The sequence below is a fragment of the Juglans microcarpa x Juglans regia genome, chromosome 6D, assembly GCF_004785595.1.
Source record: "Juglans microcarpa x Juglans regia isolate MS1-56 chromosome 6D, Jm3101_v1.0, whole genome shotgun sequence".
Lineage (NCBI taxonomy): Eukaryota > Viridiplantae > Streptophyta > Magnoliopsida > Fagales > Juglandaceae > Juglans > Juglans microcarpa x Juglans regia.
Window position 1 is genome coordinate 1,163,633 of NC_054604.1, and position 22,675 is coordinate 1,186,307.

At 35.8% G+C, this 22,675-nt stretch overlaps 2 protein-coding genes and 1 long non-coding RNA gene across 6 annotated transcripts in view; 2 read left to right on the forward strand and 1 right to left on the reverse strand.

Annotated features, from left to right (window-relative positions):
- Nucleotides 1-2,703, forward strand: part of LOC121233975 — a 27,799-nt gene extending 25,096 nt beyond the window's left edge. For all 4 annotated transcript variants that reach the window (XM_041129760.1, XM_041129761.1, XM_041129762.1 and 1 more), the window contains 2 exons: nt 1,931-2,035; nt 2,161-2,703. In XM_041129760.1, the coding sequence (XP_040985694.1) occupies nt 1,931-2,035; nt 2,161-2,274 (219 nt within the window). In that variant the 3' untranslated portion in view covers nt 2,275-2,703. The remainder of the gene's footprint in view (nt 1-1,930; nt 2,036-2,160) is intronic.
- Nucleotides 1,553-10,882, reverse strand: LOC121233985. The gene is made up of 4 exons (XR_005934275.1): nt 10,871-10,882; nt 10,825-10,826; nt 9,399-9,405; nt 1,553-1,690 (listed from the first exon to the last, which is right to left on the reverse strand). It is a non-coding gene; the product is annotated as an uncharacterized LOC121233985 (long non-coding RNA).
- Nucleotides 10,883-14,117: 3,235 nt separating this feature from the next.
- Nucleotides 14,118-22,194, forward strand: LOC121233976 (conserved oligomeric Golgi complex subunit 2). The gene is made up of 12 exons (XM_041129764.1): nt 14,118-14,612; nt 15,133-15,339; nt 17,227-17,563; nt 18,110-18,271; nt 18,469-18,568; nt 18,667-18,882; nt 18,962-19,073; nt 19,428-19,628; nt 19,891-19,995; nt 21,055-21,180; nt 21,300-21,434; nt 21,774-22,194. Exons 1-12 carry the CDS (start codon nt 14,151-14,153, stop codon nt 21,885-21,887), a joined length of 2,277 nt encoding a protein of 758 aa, XP_040985698.1. The 5' UTR covers nt 14,118-14,150; the 3' UTR covers nt 21,888-22,194.
- Nucleotides 22,195-22,675: the final 481 nt, after the last annotated feature.

The window sequence follows — 22,675 nt, forward strand, 5'->3', positions numbered from 1 at the left end:
AATATAGTTATCGCTGCCTTCAACTCACCAACCACAAAGTTAGACTTGTTTCAAGAAATAATCCCGTCATTTCCTAATAAACTTCCATAAACTCACTCTATAAGAACCCCTACACTCCTTGGTGCACCAACCCCCCACCCCCCCAAAAAAAAAAAAAAAATCATTTCCATATTTCCGAGCGATCACCTCCCTCCACAATGGTTCCCCTTCCCCATGATATCTCCATAACCACTTCCCCAACAACGCCTTATTAAAACTACGCAAGCTGTGAACCCCCAATCCTCCATCAACAATTGGGCAACAAACTTTTTTCCAGCTCACCAAGGGAGTCTTAGACTCCTCTCCCAAACCACCCCACAAAAAAGCTCTATATAACTTTTCAATATGGTTAGTCACTCCGACTGGTAAAGGGAATGAAGAAAGGAAATAAGTTGGGATATTAGACTCTTCTCAAGGGAGTCTTAGACTCTTCTCAACCACCCATCCCAAACATGCTTAGCGTTGAATGAACGCCCCAAACGGTAGTCCCAAATATTTCATGGACAGATAAGCAACTTTACACCCCAGTAATTCTGCCAAGTTATGAATATTATGAACATCTCTCACTCGGACCAGCTTTGATTTACTTAAGTTCACTTTTTGTCCGAAAATGGCTTGAAAACATAACAGGACAACCCTCAAATCTTGAATTTGTTCCCCAACAGCATCACAAAAAATAAGAGTATCATTAGCAAAAAGCAAGTGAGATATGGAAATGGAGCCATTAGAATTAGATCCCACCGAAAAACCTGAAAACCTCCTCCCACCACTGCTTCCACCATATGGCTCAAAGTCTCCATAACAAGAACAAGTAAAAAAGGAGATAATGGATCCCCTGCCTCAAGCCTCTTTAACTATGAAAATAACCACAAGGCGCCGATTAACTAAAACAGAAAACTGAACAGTTGAGATACAATGTCTTATCTAGCCACACGACTTGTCACCAAAACCGCATCTTCTAAGCATGTATAAAAGAAAATTCCACTTTACATGATCGTATGCCTGTTCCATGTCCAGTTTACAAAGAACCCCCGGAACGCCTTCCCACATACGACTATCTAAACACTCATTTGCAATCAGCACAGAATCTAAAATTTGTCGACTTCTAACAAAAGCATTTTGAGGTTGAGAAATGATCTTCTCCATCACTTTGCTCATTCGATTTGCTAAAACCTTCAAAATAATCTTATTAACACCACTCACCAAACTAATAGGATGGAAATCCTTCAACTCCGAAGCATCCACTCTCTTTGGGATTAAGGCAATAAAAGTGGCATTCAACGACTTCTCAAACTTTTGAAACTCATAAAATTCATGAAGTACCTTCATCACCTCCTCCCGCACAATCTCCCAACAATCTTGGAAAAAAGCCATAGAAAACCCATCCAGACCAGCAGCTTTGTCTCTCCTCATCCCACAAACCACCCGATACACCTCAAGCTCTTCAAAAGGCCTCTCAAGCCAGCTTGCTGAAAAAGCATCCTCAACTTCGAAATTCAAGCCATCAATTTTGGGTCTCCAAGCTTCTGTCTCACTTAGGAGAGAACTATAAAACTGCACAACATGCTCTTGAATCTCATCAGGTGTGGATAGCAAATTATTTTCAGTTTTTAACATTTCAGTGGCATTGTTACGCCTGTGTATCATTACTCTCATACTAATGGGGTTGAGGTGGTGATGGTGGTTTAAAATCCACTGGGTGCATGTGACTTGCAAATAATATTAATAATAAAACACACATTTAAGAAACTGTGAAATCGAAGTGAACTGTAACATAAAAGAGAAAAACCGAAATAACGTATCTGTTTACTTAAATTTATTACCAGCAGATGATGCAGGTGCTCTTTGTATAGAAGCAGATCAATCATCTGTGATTATGTTAAACTTTCAGGAGGGTGCTGCAGCTCTAGCAGAAGGTAGACCCGCTCCAGCTTTGAGTGGTAGTGCAGATATACGGCCTTTAAACATGGATGACTTTAAATATGCTCACGAACGGGTAAAGTGAAACTTAAATATCCACTAACACAACCTTTTCCTTTCTTTTGTTTTTTATTATTAGTATTATTAAAAAAAAGAGTTTCAATTGACTTTTGATTCATTTTAATTTTTATGTGGGAATAGGTATGTGCAAGTGTTTCCTCTGAATCCGTGAACATGACTGAACTTTTACAATGGAATGAACTTTATGGTGAAGGGGGTTCTAGAAGGAGAACGGCTCTCAGCTACTTCATGTGAGGCCTTTCCTGCACAAATGGTTCTTTCTTCCTCAGAATTCTCTACTACTGGGTTCTAAGCCCGTGTTTCAGTGAATTTTGCTCTTCTTATAGGGCTTTCTAGGGAGCCATTTTGTCTGTAAAATGAAGTATAGGCTTTGTAAGTTATTATTTCCCCTCGAGTTAGATCTGTGAAGGTGGGAATAAAGTGAGTGAAGCCTCTTCCAAATTCTTGGCTTGGCTCCACTGCTTTTGTTTTGTTCCCCATCCCCTTGTTGCCAACATAAAGAACTTCTCTTTCAAATGTATAAGCATGAAGAAGAATGAGAACTAAGCATTAGAAAGAATGAGAACCCTATGCAAATATTTGTAGTCATTCTTTACGGGGTGTCTGTTTGAACTTAACAATAAGCAGTGCCACCGACACCATATGATACTTTCGATTTGGCTATATGGATGTATGTATATGCATGTAGAGCCTGTTGAAGGAGTTTGTTCCTTAACGATATTTACTGTGAATGGTCTATTTATTCATCTGAAGCAAATATTATTGGGGAAAATGTTTATTTTTTTTTTTCTTTTTCTTCACCAAGAACTTGACACTGAATATCAAAGAGCCATTAGAAAAGCTTGCTTTTCAGGGGGCAAGTGAATATTTTTATTTTTTAGAGTGGTATGCCCTAATCAAAGTCCCAAGTCAGGGAGGAATCTGAATCTACATACTGACTTGATAATAAAATAGGGTTTTGCTACATTCAGGCATAAATTGTGCTGTATGTGCACTCCGTTGACGTGTCAGTATTTATTTTATTAAAAGAGAGAGATGGACGGATGGAGAAAGAAGAAAGGGAAAACTCTAGACTTCGTTTTTCGCAGAAAATTTTGAATAGCGGTTTCCAAGTCTTGAGAGTAGAGATCTCTCAAAAAATGCTTGAAAGTTGAATCCCTCTCAAATATACCGTGTAGAAAAGTTGGTTTTTGCAGTCTTAATAGCTGCAAAACTCATTTGTACAAAATACATTGGAGTTAACGGGGCATCTATTATGGTTGCCCATTTCTGCATCCAAAGTGTCTTTCTCCCACGTTGATCCATCTTCTACCAAGAATATCACCTTTTTTTTAATTAATTTTTTACATCCATGATCCATCTACCACACAGAGCTCAAGCTGCAATGGTTGAATGGAATCTCCATCTGACTAGAGAGAGATATTTGAGATCTCAAAGTCAGAGACACCCATCAGTACTTCAATCATTAAGGAAAGTGAACCCAAGCCAAAAACTAAATTATGGTCACCACTAATACAAAGAAATTTAAAAGAACGGAGAATTTAACGGTAGCGTAGGGTAAATGATACTGGGATGCTAAAGTTTTGCATCATTCTCTTTCAATTTCAACCTCTATTTTTAGATGGATAACGTGGCGAAAGCAACAACACGTTAAGAACGCCTCTCCAGCAAAGGACATTCAGAGCTCAAAACCATTTAACCCAAAAACCATTAAAAAGGGAAAAAAAATTATGTACAAGTATACGACTTTCTCTTTTTCTTTCTCCTTGAACACCAAGAAAAACCTAAACTGAGAATTTTGTCCAAACCCAATAACGATATCATATGAGAAAGGGGCTTAGGTTGACATCGAAGGAGGGAATGGAGGTGGAACTGAACTTGGGAAATTTGTTTCTTTCCTACGCGCACCGTTTCAACTCAACACCAAACGAATCGTTTTATTAAACACAGTGGAAGTTGTGCGAGAAGCCTTCACGACTTGCGCCTGTGTTTAGACTTTTTCAATAAAATAACTCTATTAAAACAGTTATTCTACGTACAAGCAATAACGTGTACCGATTGCGCACCGAACATTGATGTGGCCGGCGGTTGTTTTATATTTGAAAAAAAAAAGAAGATGAAAGAAAGCATAAACAAGAAGCAGAGGATGACGAAATCCCCATTTCAGCCCAAATCCCATCTTCCTGTTCGTTGCCTCTGAAGTTTCGTCCCCCATTTTCGCACTCCTTTTTGTGGATCTCTCACGGCTTTCTCACATTTCTTCACGCCTCTCTCTCATTTTGTGGATCGAATACTGTCCTCCGCCACCCAACTCAGCCCCTCTCAGATCTTGTTGTTCTCTTCAGCAAACCACGTGAACTCTTTCATCGTCGTCTTTGGTTGGTAAGTTTTTGTACTCTTTTTAAATTTTAAACATTGCTATCACAAATCAAGATTACGCCCGACCTTTGCATCACACTAAATTTTTGGTCTAGATTATAAAGTTTTAATTTTCTTGGGTTCATTTGTTGACATTGTTGGTTCTGGGTTTTGTACGTTGAATTTGGTTATGGTTGCATGTGTCATTTGTTGACATTGTGAATATTTGACAGATTTGTGAATGAACTAATGTGCTTGTCTTGAATGAATATACTTGTATAATCTCTTGCTTTTTCACAGTTTCATTCAATATGCTTGTCTTGAATGAATGCTTAAAAGTAGGTGAATGAACAGATTGTGCTTGTCTTGAATGAATGTGCTTGTCTAATCTATCAAATATTCATAGTTTTTATTCAATATGCTTGTCCTAATGAATGCTTAAAAGTAGGTGAATGCTTACATTGTGCTTGTCTAATCTCTCAAATATTCACCCTTAAGTGCAGATCATCAATGCTTGTGTAATCTGTAGCATGAGAAGAATTCATTCATCCCTAGACAAGCATATTGAATGAAAAGTAATGAATGAACAGATTAGACAAACATATTCAAAGAAATAGTAAGTCGTTTGTCAGTAACTTAACAATTTTCTTGAATGAATAAACAATTTGCCACTAAAAATGCCTGTCTTGAATGAATGAACAGTTTGCAGTTTGCCACTAAAAATGCTATTCTCGAATGAATGAACAATTTGCCACTAAAAATGCTTGTCTTAGGTGAGTTAATTCAAGACTAGTTAATTTGGATGGTTAATTGAGTTAGTACCCAGCTTTTACAGATTTCTATTTATTTCTTTTTCTTTTTTAATTTCTCAATTTATCTACCAATTACATACCTAGGTCTCCTTACAGATTTTTATACGTTGATTGGATATTATGAAACCAACTGATTCCAAATTACAGGGTCCAAATACTTCTAAGGATGATATATCCAGCCTTGCTGGGGAGTTTAAAGCTCGTTCACAAATGAATCCTTACCCAATAACAAGGAAACGAATAATGGAGCAGTATAGATTATTGCATCATTTGTCGAATTACATTGGCAATGCGGTACATACACCCATCCAATTATCAAATGGGGAATTTATATACTAGTTCAAGGATTAGAAGATCTGTTCTGCACTAGCAATATTCAACATAATAATGTGATAACCACGAGTTTAGCCTTAAAACAACATGTCATTTTAACAATTTTCGTTAGTAGACAACATAATGTCACAAAGACTAAGTCCCTTACAACAAAAACATATTCTTTCATAACTAATTTTTTGCTACCAAAACATAGAAGTCATTGTATCTGGCACTAAACACAAAGACTAAGTCCCATACAACAAAGCGAGCCACTAGTTCGTCGAGATTATACACAACAAAGTTTCAAAAATACAATGTACATAGTTCCCAAAACTATGATGGATGTCTGCTTATTGATTTTGAATATTGACTTGGTTTTTGTGGACTCCCAACTCTATCTTCACAATCTCTTCTTTTTCGAAACTCCTCCTCATTCCTCAACAATTCAGTTCCTCTCTTCACAAGTTCTTTTTTTTTGTCTTCATGACTATTTGCCCATTTGAAATATTTGCAATTTGATAATCCCTAATGACCAACAAACAAACAACTGGTTGTTAAGCCATCATTTTTCTACAAGCTTATCCATATTCAGCATCTTTTTAGGCCGACATTTTCAATCCCATATGATGGATTAACACTGCAATAAGATAGTGTTAGATTTAGTTAAGCCATCATAATCACTGCAATAATCTAGTGTTAGATTTACGTCCTGTCAAGTTTTAATCAACTTCATCTAATAAGTAATAAGAAATAAAGTTTGTTAACTTTTTCAATGTTTTAAGTAAATAAAATGTCATATGACTGTATCAATTTGAAGCAAATTGTTAAATATAGATATCAACGCTATATTTACCAAAGTATGTTTTGATTTGCACGTAATCTCGTGGAAATTAAAATACAAAAATAGAAGAAAACCAACCCATCTGAATATCGTTTCTTTGTTTATGTTGATTTTAATCCAAAAACATGCTCTGTACCCAAATTAAAAATTCATCTAATAAATACAAATTAAAAAACTAATTTTTACAACCTAACATATTGCATCCTAGATACAAACAATAAAAATCAAAACATATCCACAATACAAACAATCAAAATCGAAACAAAAATACAAAGAGGGAGAGATATACCGATGGTAGGAACAAGGAAACGATACGGAGTGTATGAGAATGTATCTCGAGGAGGAGATTGGAGACTGTTCTAACTTGGGGCTTGCAGAGTGGCTTAAGGTTAGGACATGAATGAGAAGGAAGGGGTTAGGGTTAGGGTTAGGGATCCAGACACTATTGGGAGAAGAAGAATGGAGAAGTAGAATGGTGAAATGCGTGGGTTTTGAAGGAAGAATAAAACGCACCGTTTCATTTTTTGTTTACTCCAAAACATGCTGACTCATGCCCAATTCCAATCTCCCCGATTTTTCTCATTTTTGTTTCCCGCCCATATCCAACTAAGGTCGTAATCGAGTCGAGCCGAGCCGGTCTTTGACTTGTCGAGTTCGGCTCAATTCAAAATTTTCGAGCTTGAGGTTAAGTCCGTGCTCGAGATTTTTTTTTTATTCTTTGTTCGAGCTCGAATTGAAAGTTAGCTCAACTTGATAAGCTTAACTTTCAATTCGAGCTCGAGCTCATCCCACAAACAAGTTCGAGCTCGAGCTCTAATTGTTTTTTTTTTTTGTTGAATAAGATTTAATAATTAATGAATTAAATAAATAAAAAAATAAAAGATCTAATATTGAAATTATACAACTAACAAGTAGAATCTCTATTGAATTATAAAATTTTAAAAAATTTATAAATAATTAATATTTAACTAGTTGATATTTATCCAAAATAACAATATATTATATGCCTATATATATTATTAATACATACACTTAATATGGTAGCATATATCTATTTCATATATAATTCCCACATACTAGTATATGAAATTATTAAATTTTATCAACTAATTATTATACAAATTATAAAATATACCTATGAAGTATATTCACTATATAAAAATAAATAATTAAATTACATATTATATATTTAATTATAAAAGTGGTATGCTTATATTATTAGCTAATACATATATATGTATATATATATAGGTGTATGTATATATTTATTAATATATGAATGTGTTTTAATCGAGTCGAGCTAATGAGTCGACTCGAGCATAAACGAGCGGGTCTTAATGAGCCTTAGTCGAGTTGAGTCGAGTTTTATTGAGTATGTGTCATTTACAAATCGAGAGGGTATCTACTTTCAGGAATGAACTTTTTTTTTATGAGTCGAGTTCGATTCAAGTTTAATCGAACGAATACTGAGCGAACTATCGAACAGACTGGATCATTTACAGCCCTATACCCAACCTTTCTCGAGCACACCTTACGTGTATTTTTGTTTTGTTTTGCAAAATGCAAACCTTATACCCCTTCTCTCTCATCACCTATCTCTCTCTTCCTCTTTCTCTCTGCAGTGTCTCTCTCTCATCATCTCTCTCTCTCGCCAGCTCTCTCTCTCATCTTAGCTCTATCTCTCATCGAGTCTCTCTCTCATCAGATCTCTCTCATCCCTCATTGTCTCTCTCTCTCTCTCTTTCTTTTTCTTTCTCATCCATCATTTCTCTCTCGAATTCGTCTCAATCTCAACTCACTCAATGAAGAATAACTCTGGGGAGTAGCCCCTGTTTGGGGAGTAGCCGCTGCATACCTTATGTGGCTCAAGTAAAATTCCAAAAAGACCCTCTAACAAAACTAACGTAACGCATGTGTCCTCTCTAATTTCCTATCGATTTCTCAAATCCCCCTCTCGAACCTCCTCAGCTCTTCGTCTTCTTCGATCTCAACCCTCGAAGCCAAGCCCTCACCACCACGACCTCAGCCCTCGGTCCCGAACGGTCCACCAGCACGAAGCCCTCAGTCCATTCGACACGAGGCCCTCCCCCAGTCCACCGACATGAGGCAGTCCTCAGTCCACTGATGCGAGGTGGCACTCAGTCCACTGACTCGAGCCCTCAGATCTGCGGGAGGGTAAATAATCTGTAATTCTAGGATTTAGGCATACATTTTTTGAAAAAAAAAATTCTCTGTTTACTTAATATCTTTTTTCTCTCTATATTTACTAGAAACTAAAGACTAATGGTACCCTCCTGTAGATGTTACCTCTCATGGCTTTGTTGCACAACCCTCTCTCTCGATAGCACTAAACCCTTTCGACCGGTTTCTTGCTTGTACATGCTTAAAGACTAAGCCCTCCCTGTCGGGAAGTATAGGTATCGGGAGCTTAATATTTACATCTTTTTTTCAAATCAGAGTGGTCTTTTTTCACGAGCTCATTGTTGGTTGCGTGAATGTAGTGCGACTGAAGTTTTGTTCTCACATATGAATGTAGTATGGTTTACTTGCATTGGCTTTTCCATTTTTTTGAAAATGAGAAGAATGATTTGAGTTCATGATCTGTTGATTTTTTCATAACATGTTTATTCGTTTGGAATAAAGGAATGAATGTGAACCTTGAATTGGAGGATTGTTTACTCGATAATTTAATTGGAGCATTCTCTTTCTGTATGATTTGCAGCTGTGAAATTTTGCTTCGAGTGTTTAATGGGGGCATGATTAATACATTTTTTTAATTTTCTTGCTTGTGACACAAACAGCCACATTGACATTTAATTGTCCATTCTCAGCATTTTCACAAAGCCACGAGAGGCATGTGTAACCTTGCAGTAAAAAATGTATTTTCAATTCTGTTGTTATATTTTGGGACCTTGCTCCCAAAAGGGAAGAAAAGCTTCCACTGAATTTTGGTGAAGATGCATATAAGTTTGTTTGATTTGTGTTGGTGATGTAGCTAACAGCTGCATGGTTTGGAGGTCTTAGTGGTGGACCATTTTACTAGATAGGGCTCTTATTAGCCTGTTCTGAATATGGCCATATTGTACCAGTCTTAACACATCAAATGCTACTTTAATCGTTCAGTCAAGGAAATAATAAATTTTCAATGTGTAAGGAGTATGGAAGTTTTCAATGTTTGTTTTGCTTGAAACACTTTGTTTCTGGTCAAGGCTTAGACACAGTTGAAAATGGTAAATTCAAGGTCATCCTAGATTATTGGCTAGTACTCCCACCTATTGCTCAATCTAATTTTCAAGCTTATAAAGTACACAAGGCTGGTTTCATCACCATAGCTGATCTCGTGACAGTGGTCAATCGTTTTGAACCCTTGAAGAAAAATATCTGCATCCCACATCTCCACTAATTTGGATTCTAAAACAAAACTAATTGCAATTGGTAAAATTTAATGATCTGAATCCAAGAGGATAATCTCAAAGTACATTTTACAGAACTATGTCGATGAAGACACAAATATAACTTCCATTGCTTGAACTCATGTTTTTTACATGAGTGACATGAATGGCTCTAACAAGAAAAATTAATTAATTTTTTGTTTCCTTTTACAGAGTTACGAGAGCAGCAACTGGAAAACTATTTATTTCTTAGGACTCAAGATATTCTGGCTATATATTCTATTGTGGTCCGAGGCATATGATGCAATATTTTTTGCTCTTGTTGGCGTATCAAATATTATTATTTCAAGCAATTTTAGCCCCTTTAGCAATTGTCCCCTAGAGTGGACAACAATGAATGTAAATTGCTCTACTAGCTTATGATAATAAATTTTGATGAACGATTTCAGGGCCTCTTTAGATCGGATGCAGATCAAAAAAATTGGAATAGGACAATTGCACTGGTCAAGTGCAAATTATGCTCCTTTGCATGATTGGACAGTTCCAGTTAATGTCTTTTCGAAATGTTGTAATATTTTTAGGACATTTTAGAATGTAACTTTGAATGTTACATACAAAAACATGTTTATAATGTAATTGTTTACATTGCACTCTGTTGATTGTGATTGTAATAATAATAATATCTGTCCAAAATTATATGGTAATCTGTCCAAAATCATAGGGTAATCTGTCCAAAATTAGAACCAAACTCTGCCAAAAAATAAACTAACCACCAAAAATAAACTAACCACCAAAATGTTTCTAGAATTACAATAACCAATTTGTCAACATCATTACACTTAACAATATTTGTCTACAACTACAACCAAGATCTGTCCACAATTACAATTTATAGCTGAGCATTACAACCGAGCATACCAGAATTACAGTCTAAAATAGTTGTCCACAATTACAACCAAGATCTTATTGGATAAACACATCAACTATGTTCTTTGCTTATGCTCCACATCAAACTGAATGAAAAAGTGGTTGTCACCAAAGGACTTCAGAGTTTTTATAGTAGTACTGCTAGCTGCTCATCAGACATCTTAACTTCAATAAAAGTTCCCAACGACAAAGCTAGTCTTGCAGCTAACTGAAGTCTGCAGCTCTTTTTCAGAATGACTGATAGAATTTGTATCCCACACCATCTAATATCTGCAATAAAAAAAAGTGGTCATGAAGTTTTTAAGAAATGAAACTAGACACGTTTGCTCCTCAAAATAATAACAAAAAATAACTTTGAAAAAAAAATATTTTCTTAATAATTCAGGAACTACGAACTCCACCACTTTACCTTGCAATAGGTGATGTTTAATTGAGAAACAATGCATGAAAATAAACAAAAACATCGTAGAGAAATAAATTATTGCAGATGGTTAGGACAGATGGGTGACATGCTATTTTTTTTTTTTTATGTCGGAGAACCTCTCCAAGGCAGGGCCCTTCGGACCATGACATGCTATTGAAAGCCACGTGTGAATAGAGAGACGATTTTAAAAGCATCAACTCACAAAAAAAATTTTCGGATTAGCAAACACATATTTCAAAATAACGCTAGAGGAACACAAATCTTGTATATAGATAAACGAAGTATAGAAAAGTGTATAATTAAGAAAATTGACCAAATTGAAAGAAATCTAGCACAAAGACATGACAGAAAACATTTGCTATTATTTCCATAATTTAAATTTTATACTTTAATTTATGGGAAGTCCAAATATATATGTCCACTTTTAAAAGTGAGAGTTCTTACTTCTTCAATGTCATATATTCCACAATTTTTTTTTTTTTTTGTCAAAAAGTGAGTTTTATTAAAAGTCATTCCACCTCTAATATAAGAACATTTTAGGAAGATCACCGTTTGTTTACCCTTTTGTTAATAATTATATCATTTCAAAACAGAACATCTATTATATGACAGAGACAGTATCACGCGCCAGTGCAGCCAAATTATGTGATTTAATTTTTGTGTAGTTGGGTTTCCACAGTGACGCAAATAGTGTAGCCCAAAGAAGGTCTCATACTGCTTGCTTTTGTATGATATGTTCATTTGGAACAAATAAAAACTACAACTACACTTAAAGTGAAAGTATTGTTGTAAAGTCCTCAAAAGTTGTAACGAAGCTTCCAGGAGGTAAAAGGCGACAAGTGGGCTTATTTTGATTATGGACATCTTAACCAAAGTACCACATTTATGAATTACAAACAATATTTTTCAATTTACAGCTTTAAAAATATTGGTGCGCTGAGATAAGGAACACTTGCTAGAGGAACTCAGAAGATTCTTTTTCAACACTTTTTCCTAGGCAATAGCTTTAGATTTTAATGAGCTTAATGTTTATGATTTCCTTATAATATTTCTTCTTCCTAGTTAGATGTTTTCTCTTATATACATCCAGTATACTTGGCTATGCCTACCTATATTAATAAATTATTAGCAAATAAATTCTAAGTGTCTGTTGAAGTCATCAGGTTTGCAGTTTTATTTTTTAAGTAATCGGTGCAGCAGATTTCAATTGTGGAAGCTGATCAATTTCAACTACTGAGCACACCAACAAGAAATAAAATGATTCAACGCCTATCGTGGACAATATAAACACAACTTCATACAATATTCATATCAACTTTAGGTTAAATTAGAAGCAATGGAAAGTAGCTATGGCATTTAGCATTACAGTTAATTCTAGAAAGCAGTCTACATCCAATGCATTTATTAGTTGATTAGTTTCTTGTTATATGGTGCATCATGTCATCTGTAAGCAGTTATTATGGGAACCAACTTTAAGAAACTTACTACTGATGTATGGGAAGAGAAATTGTATCATCGGAGTAATTTAATTATCCTAACCATGATTACTTAATCTCTGACTGACTAAAAGAAATTGTATAGAAAGAGAAACAGAAGTAATATTAAAAGAGGATGTATGAATTTCATACCAAAGGCTTGTCTTTTGTGATATGAGGACATATAGGAAGCCAGTTGAGCATTAATAGGAATTGGAACATAATCAAATTGGAGCCAAATCGCTTTCAGAGTAATTTATTTCCAAGGAGTCCAGATCGCTTTCAAAGATTTTTTTGAGAAATCTCTCTACAACTTAACCAATGAACTTCTTAAATAGCTTTTATGTGACAACAAATACATCAAGTTGATAGAATTGAGTCCTACCATTTGTTCTCTTTTCTATTTCCATGAATTCTTTTGCTGGATAAATATTATTTAATTCCACCTGGTCTAATTTTCATAACAATTACTAAAAAGAAAGCCCCATCCATAACATTTAACACTAGTGAACATGCATATTAACTCCAGGATAGCTCAAACATTAAATTCTACTATTGCAAATATGAATTCAAAAGATAATAGCACTCACTTGGCACTCCCTTCATTGGAATTATCAACAACACTCAAAGGATGTTGTTTCCATGCTCGACTTGCAATCTAAAATTTATCCAAAATAGATTAAAACAATCAAAGCCTATTGATACATTGAAATTTAAAAACTTAATTATTATTGGAGATTAACTTAGACAAATTAATGCCCCTCAGAGCGAAGACTGATAAAGCTTTGAATAGTACACCAAGATCTTCTTTAAGAGTAAACACAATGCTTGTCTAGAAACAAAATCAAAGGATAAATATTTCATCACCATATTGACAACAAGGATACAATGCCCAGGAAAAATTATACCTTGTGAGATAGCAATAGGTTTCGAGAGTCGGGCGTTGCTGGGTTGAGGGGTGGCCGTTGCGGGGTGGCACTGGGTAGAGGAACAAGGGGCGACAGAGGAGGAATAAGGGTGGCTCAGGACAGAGGGATGGCGGCGCGGGGTGGGGCGGCGCTAGACCTAGTGATGGCCGTCGCGGGATGGCGTTGGGCAGGCAATGCAGGTGCTGGGTGATGCGGGATGGCTTCTACGAACGAATTCGAAATGCATTAGGGGTAAATGTTTGGGTAAAATAAGCGTTTAAAATATTATTTAAAAAAAAAAAAGAGATAGCTTAGATGTGCTACGGATCCGTCGTGAACAATAAGCTGATCCGTAGAAGAACTCCTCAATGAAACAGTGCATTTGCTGCCCACGTCAGGTGTGCGCTGGATGTAGAGAAACAGTGGCTGCTCCCAAAAATATTTCTTAAGGTTAAGGTTAAGGTCCTGAGATCCGAGAAAATTTGGGTGCATCTCCTGCAAGTGCAAGTCAAGTCTTACCGAGGTTCTGCACACTACTTCTCGCATTTAATTCAATTTCATTCAAACGCATAAATTTTAATTTCGTTTTTCTCCCCATATATAAAGAGGAAGCTAATTTTCTCTGAAGCCAAACACAACAAGGAAAGTCGATTTCAGAATGGCGGATCCGATCCCGGCAGCAACACCGCCGAGATCCGCCACGGACTTTTTCTCCGACCCTCTCGATTCTCACCCACTCTGGTTCAAGCCCTCTCTCTTCCTCTCCGCGAACTTCGACTCCGAATCCTACATCTCCGAGCTCCGAACCTTCGTTCCCTTTGATACGCTCCGATCCGAACTCGATGCCCATCTCGCCTCCCTCAACCACGAGCTCATCGACCTGATTAACCGCGACTACACCGACTTCGTTAACCTCAGTACCAAACTCGTGGATGTTGATGCTTCGGTGGTGCGAATGCGGGCCCCGCTGGTCGAGCTCCGAGAAAAGATCGAGCAGCACAGGGTTTCCGTGGATCGCTCGCTCGTGGCTCTCAGAAATGGGTTGAATCAGAGGTCGGAGGCCGCGTCTGCGAGAGAGACCCTGGAGCTTTTGCTCGACACATTTAAAGTGGTGTCGAAGGTACGTCTGCGTGTTTGTTTGTGGATCTTATTTGAGCTTAGTCGGATTTAGAACAGATGAGCATAAGATTTGATTTTCGTATCTGTAACAGGTTAGCAATGCCTCATTTAGGATAACATTTGTGACTTATTAAGTGGCTGCTTTAGTTTGGAGTTCATTCTGAGGTTGCTTAATTTACTAATGTATGTGGAATTAGATTTAAAATTACATAGATCACACAATATAACATTTGGATAATGAAGGCACTATGATTGAGTTTGACATAATTGGAATTTCTGCACAGCTTTGGTTCTTGCAAACTCGATGACACACTCTGTAGAATTCAAATAGAGCGGAAATATTTGCAGTCTTATATTGATTTCAGTGAGCTAAACAATTTTATGAACTGTAACTGTGTGTTTTTCAGGTTCAATTTACAATTTTGGTTCAATTGCCTTTAGAGGCCTTGGATCTGATTCTTGGCTTATTGCAGATCTGGATCCCTGTTTATTTTTGTACAATACAATGGTCTAATGTGCAGGTCGAAAAACTAATAAAAGAACTACCGAGTATGCCTGCTGATTGGTCAAATGGAGATGCAGATTTGGCAGACAAGAATTCTACAAGCAATGGGATTTCCACACAACATGTTGAGAATGGGACAAACCTCAGAGAGACTCAGAGCATGCTTTTGGAGAGAATTGCCAGTGAGATGAATCGGTTGAAGTTCTATATGGCTCATGCACAGGTCTTTTATTGCTCTCCCTCACATTTGGTTTTTTCTTTTTGCCACATTTATACATGTTTGACATTTTATCTAGGGTTCTTTCAATTGCCTATTTCTTTGACAATAAGATCCTGCATGATAAATTTATCATGACATTTAAAGTGAACAAGAGTATTAAGATTGATGCTGCTTCTTAAGTAGGAAGCTTGGGGAATGATGCTAGTGAATAAAAGTTTGAATGGAGCTTGACTGTTAGTTAACAATAATAAAATAAAGATAACTAAAGTTAACATGCTTAAAGAAGAGTAGGAACATTTTTTTTGAACTATTATGGAAGATATATATCTGTTTAAATCTACCAGCTTGACCATTAGTTCTCTCACCAACAACCTTAAATAACATCGGTCTTTCTTTGTTGCATACTCATCTTTTTCTGATCTGTAACTATAGAGGTGTTCTTCAGGCCTTTTATTTCTTATAAAGACTAACTGTTAGGAAAGGAAAACAGTAGAGATAATATTATTTCTTATTCATTTTATATCTTTTAACTCTTTGTGAGAATGAAAGGAGGATAGTGGAGTTATATGTCTGCTTTGCATGAGTGTATGCATGTGGAGGGGAAGAGTAGGGAGAAGAAAATAATTTTGAGTTTATTGTAAGTATTGATTTTCTGAGAAGTTGGGAAAGTTGCTTGTAAGAGGCACAACAAGCAAATTAGTTATAAATTATATGACATGATGGTTGAAGATACCAAGGTATGGTGTTCTTAGCTGTTCTGAGAGACTAATTATTTGTAGTTGGAAAGTGACTAAGGTGGGTTTAAAAAAGATTGATCAATGAGTAAGCATTATATGAGGTCCAAAGGGAAACAGAGATTTCTGTTAAAGGATGTTCAAGACTCAATGAATCTGAAAAAAGTTTCTGCCATGTGAAGCATGGGAGCTAAAAAGGGTTGGGAGCTAAAAAGGGTTGCTTACTGAATTATGTGTTTGTGTGCATGGTATTGTCTCTATTGATGTGTTGTATGAGATCGAGGAAGAGGTCAAGAGTGTGTGTTGGTGTGTCAGACTTCTGAACTGAAAGAGTTGATTGATAACCCAACCTTTATGCATGTTTATATAACAGAAAAATGGTGATACCTAGGAATGTATACTGTCTTTCTTTGTCAAAACAGGACAGTTTTCATAATTTGCTTGTATCCCTCACTCATGCTTAGTGGTACTTAGGCATATTCTGTGTATACTCCCTGTGTGCTTGGGCTATGTCTTTTCCTATAATAAAGTTTTACTTTTACTCATAAAAAAAAAAAAAAAAAGGGAAGGGCATTCAAAGTGCAAGCTTATTGTTAGATGCTAGATGGGCTGGCAGGACGCAAATGCTATTTTCAGCCTCAGCATTTAATTGGGGAAAGGAAAGAATGAATTTCAGTTTTCTCGTAGGGGTGGGTCGTGCAAAATTGGTGCCTACAATTTAACTGATGGGCGAGCTAATATTAGCATGTTCTATAACGTGAAAGATTTACTACGTTTGGGTACCAAGAGTACCTCAAGTACTCTCACTACTATTTCTTACTTTATTATTACTTTTCACCTACTTTTTTACTATTAATTACTTTTTACCTACTATTCATTATTCTATTATTACTTTTTCACTACTATTCACAAACATTCTCAACACTTCTCAAGTATTCTCACTACCCAACGTAGCCTAACGTTTAATTTTCTTGCTATGGGGATCTCATTCCCTTAAATCTCTTAGTACCCAACTTCATGTGTTCATTTTTTTTTATCAGTAACTGCATTTTTTAAAAATTGAAGTTATGATTTTAAAAAAGCATATCCTGGTTCATTGAGTCTTTGGTCCTTGTTCATTCTGTGCTCATCTCGTTTCTATATTATGCCAGTACAGAACCTGCCCTTCATTGAAAACATGGAGAAGAGGATTCAGAGTGCTAGCCTAATATTAGATGCAATTTTAGGACATTGTTTCACAGATGGGCTTGAGCACCAGGATGCGAATGCAATTTACAATTGTTTACGTGCCTATGCCGCTATTGATAACACTAGGAGTGCAGAAGAAATTTTTCGTACAACCATAGTTGCTCCATTGATACAGAAAATTATCCCGCATGAGACATCAGCGGTAGTTGCAGGGTCATACACAGATGAACTCGAGAATGATTATCAGCAAATCAAGCAAAGTATAGATAAAGACTGTAAATTCTTACTGGAAATTTCTTCTACAGGTATTGCCATCGAGATTTTTTGTTGATACCAACAACTTAAACTATCTCGGATTTTATGATGAGCTAAGGTTGTGAGAATGGAACTTCCATTAAAAAACCTAAGATCTTAAATAGTACCTGACAATGAAAAAATTCATCCATTGGTGCAGTCACATCAGTCTTTATTTTACAAAAGTCGTTCTTAGATTTATATGATCATATTTTGATTGCTTCTATCTTTTACTTCCAGCCTATTAATTTGTGCTTTGCCATGAAACTTATCTATAAGCAATAGCTTTGCAAATGAAGCATGTATGCCTTTTTTTTTTTATAAAGCACGTCTTTGCTCATAGCCCCAATTGAGTATGCATTGCATCATCAATTATCACTTTCGAACCTTGTTGACTTCATTCTTTCTTGGCTACAACAATATCTGGATGATTGACCAAATATGACAAAAATGTCATGTTATGGCATGTCAGATAATCAGCTGTTTCTGTAGGTACAAATTCATGTCTATTGTTTTTGAATGCTATTAACTGGTGGGATGCCGGTTGGGTTGTACAGAAAATTCAGGCTTGCATGTGTTTGACTTCTTGGCCAATTCCATCCTTAAAGAGGTTCTTCTTGCAATCCAAAAGGGAAAACCAGGCGCTTTTTCTCCAGGAAGACCCATGGAATTCTTAAAAAATTATAAATCAAGCCTTGATTTCTTGGCTCTTCTAGAAGGTAGTGATCAGCTCTCTCTCTCTCTCTCTCTCTCTCTTAGATTGTACGTTCAAGATTGTGAAAACTCTGACACAACTACCGATAAGAAAAAAGATTGTAAAAACTTTGACTCAACTAAAATGACCATAATCTTACATGGGTTATGCATATAGAGCATCTCGTTCATTTTACCTAATAAGCTCTGATTTTCATGCAAGGGTACTGCCCATCTAGATCTGCTATTGCTAAATTCCGATCAGAAGCTGTCTACGTTGAGTTCATGAAGCAATGGAACATTGGGGTTTATTTCTCTTTGAGGTACCCTCTGCAACTCTATTATGGTTTGTCTTCTTATAAATTGGGTTAAGTAGATTACTTGATGATGTGGGCTGCTCTTTAAACTACTCTTACCTCAGGTTTCAGGAAATAGCAGGGGCTTTAGATTCTGCACTTAATGCCACCAGTCTTGTGCCGGTTCAAAATGTTCTTTCTGCTCAAGGAAGTTCTCTTGAATTGACTTTAAAACAAAGTGTTACCTTGTTGGAGAGCTTGAGATCCTGCTGGAGAGAAGATGTTCTTGTCCTCTCTTGCGCTGACAAGTTTCTTCGATTATCTTTGCAGCTTCTTTCGAGGTTATTTTATTGAAACTTGGAAAGTTTCTACCATATTCAGCCGATATATTGAAACTGCCTATTTTTTAATATGCATTAGATACTCAAATTGGTTGTCATCTGGACTGGCTGCTCGTAAAGTGGTGGGTAATACAGGCTCCAGCCCTGGATGTGAATGGGCTATTTCAGCTGTCCCAGAGGATTTTATTTATGTGAGCACTATATCCTTATTCACTGTATTGATCTTGGTCCTTTAGTTTGCCAATATACAGCATGCTGGTCTGTGATTTGTGGATCTTCTGTTCTCAACTGTGGGCATGTGTTGTAGTCTTGCTTAGTAATATAGCTTGCCACACTAGAAAAGATGAAGAATTATGGAAATATTTTGTTCCTTCTTTCATGCCCCTAATAATATGTCTTAGATTGATGGCTCAGACTAGCCTAGGCTACTTATCACTTTCTGTAAACATGTCACATGAATTAGGAATAAAAGAATTTGTCTCAAAAGAAAAATCAAACATGCATTTTGATAACTCACAAACTGATAGAGATTATTGGATTTGCAGATCATTCATGACATAAATTTTCTGGCCAAGGAGATTTGTGGTGACTACCTGGAACGAGTACTCGAACTTCTGTCTTCATGCTCTGCCGATGTTCTTGATTCAATAAAACAGAGCATTTTACAAGGTGGAAAGTCATTGAAGGATTTGGTTCCTCTGTTAATTAATACAATAATAGAGGCACTAGTCGAAAAGTCAATTGAGGTAAGTTATAATTTTTTAATTCTATTGTTTGAATTGGCCATGGAAGGTGACAAGGTGCTTCAAATGTTTTCTTGATAGTGATAGGTGTGGTGATGACTTGATTTATCTGCTAATCGAGCTGTGGAACTGTGGATTCTGAATATCTTATGCCCCATATCATTTGTTAGCATCTGGAATTATTTTTTTGTTCATATGTTTGAATGTTTTTATAAGTTCTGAACCTTTTTTCGGTTCATATTTTTTTTCTCAAAAATAAATGTAGGACTTGAGACAGCTGAAGGGAATAACCGCAACTTACAGGATGACTAATAAACCTCTTCCTGTCAGACATTCACCATATGTGTCTGTGGTATTGCGACCCCTGAAGGTGTGCAATTATTTTTAATTTATAGTTGTTTTCTGTCATCCTCTTTTTTTTTTTTTCATGGGCAATACTGAGCTTGTTATCTTTCGTGCTATCCAAGTATCTGGTGTTGCTAGATTCCTTGATTGTTTCCTTCAAAGCAGCAGTTTAAAACCAAGTGTAGATTTCATTATTCTAAATGATCTCAGACAGGAAACTATCAGCTTCGTTTGATTATTGATATGTGATGGCCTAAGGATGAGAACCTCTCGCATCTTCTTGTATATACCATCTTCATTGAATCTCTTGATTATTGAGGCCTTTTAGAATTCAAACATGGCATATGTATGCTTGTACCATTTGAGTTAACTAGCATGATCAATGTATATGAAATCTGGAATGTGGACATGAGAAAAAGCTAGGCAACCTACAATAGGTCCATTAAGTTTCAGCGTACTACATGGGCTTGTATACTTGGTGAGGCTGTGCATTGAAGTGTCAGATTTATCTAATCCATTTTTTGCATACATCAGAATATGGAAAGAGACCTAAAAGTAAGAGTTTTGCTACTCATCATTTTCACAAATCACACTTATTTTTATTTTATGTTATTTTTTTTAAATATTTTTTGGTTTTATTCTTTCTAAACTAATTGATTTCTTCTACTCATCATCCATACACAACACATTTGGTAAGAGAAAAAAATAAAAAAAAATTATATGTGGTGTGTGGTGTGAGGATGATGAGAAGAATTTTTAAAAAAACAATAGTTACTTGGATAATTTTTACTGACCTTTTTTCTGTTAGTATATCCTATCTACTAGAAACCCAATTACCTTATAGATTTGACCTATTTTTTCCACAGTAGATTGATCGATACTAGTAAATAAATATAGGTCATCGATATGGATGTCTGATTGTTAATTTTACTCACTGGACGGTACTTGGGGCTTTGGCCACATTCATCTGTGGATGCAACACTTGTTACGATTCAAGTTCATTTGCCAACTCTACACTTGCAGATTAACATGGAAGATAACTTTTTAATTATAATTTTTACATTTACCAACCAACTCCTTCCAGGCTCTTTTGGATGGAGAGCGAGCTACAATATACTTGACTAGGCAAATTAAGAACGAACTACTGCATGGTGCTGCAACTGAGATCACTGGTCGTTATTACGAATTAGCTGCTGATCTTGTCAGCGTGGTTAGTTTCTAAATGCCAGTTAGTTCTGTAAAATTTTTATTCTTCTAGGATTCCCTTTGGCTTACAGTATTTAGAATTGAAATATTATCTTTAATATTTTCCATTTTCATTATGACCAGGCTAGGAAAACAGAGTCTTCACTCCAGAGAATACGGCAAGGGGCACAAAGACGAGCTGGAGCAAGCTCTGATGTGTCAGATCATAATGTGTCTGACACGGACAAGATCTGTATGCAACTATTCCTTGATATTCAGGTAAGAATAATGCTACTATACCGTTTCATTTTATTCTCTCATTTTGACCGCTCATGTAATGAATTTTTTTAAAAATTTTTTTCTTTTACTTACTGATTAAGAAAGTGATTATTAGTGTATTGGTATATTTTTATTATTTTTTCAAAGTATTTAAATATGTTAAAAAAATATAAATAAAAAAAAGCAACAAATAAAAAGAAAAATTTGTACTAGTGAGCGGTCAAAGCTGAGCGGCACACCAGTACTGCCCATTCAGGTAAACATAATCTGTATGACCGCCTTTAAGATTTTCCCACGTTTGTGCATATACTTACACAAATTCACAAATATTTTGACCAGGAGTACGGTCGCAACCTCTCTGCCCTTGGGGTTGACGCAGCCAATATTCCAGCATATCGTTCTTTGTGGCAGTGTGTTGCTCCTCCAGATAGACAGAGTACGATTAATTTGTAGAGTTTGGGCATTTAGCTAATGGGGGGGTTGCAGATGAATTCCATTGCATGTTGATTTTCTTGTGGGGTACATTTATTGTCTGGTTTAATGTAGTAGTCGATTCTTTTGACGTTCTTTGCAGTGTTGTTATAATAAGATTAGAGTCGCATGAATACTTGCATTGAGGCAAAAGTTTTGTACTTGTAACCTTTTTTTCTTTTTTGATGTTTGTCCACCGGCCATCTCTATTCTTGTAAAAATCACAGAGAGCTCAGATTGTGATGATATCAATTGTTGCAAGTTTCTACCGAAACTCAAGTTGCGTTGGTAATACAAGATTATACCTTTCCGAGTAATGTTAGATATAGTCATAACTGTACGTATAAAAAATATATATATATATATATATAGTTATGATTGTGCAAGTATCGTGTACTCAGTTTAGAAAAAAAATAGAGTTTATTATTAAAAAATTAATTTTTTTATGTAAATTCTATATTTACATTTTTTTTAAAAGAAGTGTACGGTGCTTGCGCACTCTATAACTGTAAATATTTTTTTTCTTTTGAAAAAAATTGGTAAATTTGAGACCTATACTTTTTTTCAAAGGGATATGGAATTGTACACTTTAAGATTGTATATATAATTTTTAACACTTCAATGAATATTAGATAATTGCTAATTTTAAAAATTCGAAACATTTTAAATTTTTTATTTAAGTATTTTTCTTCTTACTTTTATGTCTAATTTTTGACGGATGTTTTTTTTTTTTTTTTTTTAAATATACAATTAAATTATAAATAATAATT

Bases quoted from the DNA above. Each gene is read 5' to 3' on its own strand.
- LOC121233976 (XM_041129764.1), top strand. From the start codon at position 14,151: ATGGCGGATCCGATCCCGGCAGCAACACCGCCGAGATCCGCCACGGAC. The intron at 14,613-15,132 runs GTACGTCTGCGT...TCTAATGTGCAG, and splicing joins CATTTAAAGTGGTGTCGAAG to GTCGAAAAACTAATAAAAGA. The intron at 19,996-21,054 runs GTGTGCAATTAT...AACTCCTTCCAG, and splicing joins TGGTATTGCGACCCCTGAAG to GCTCTTTTGGATGGAGAGCG.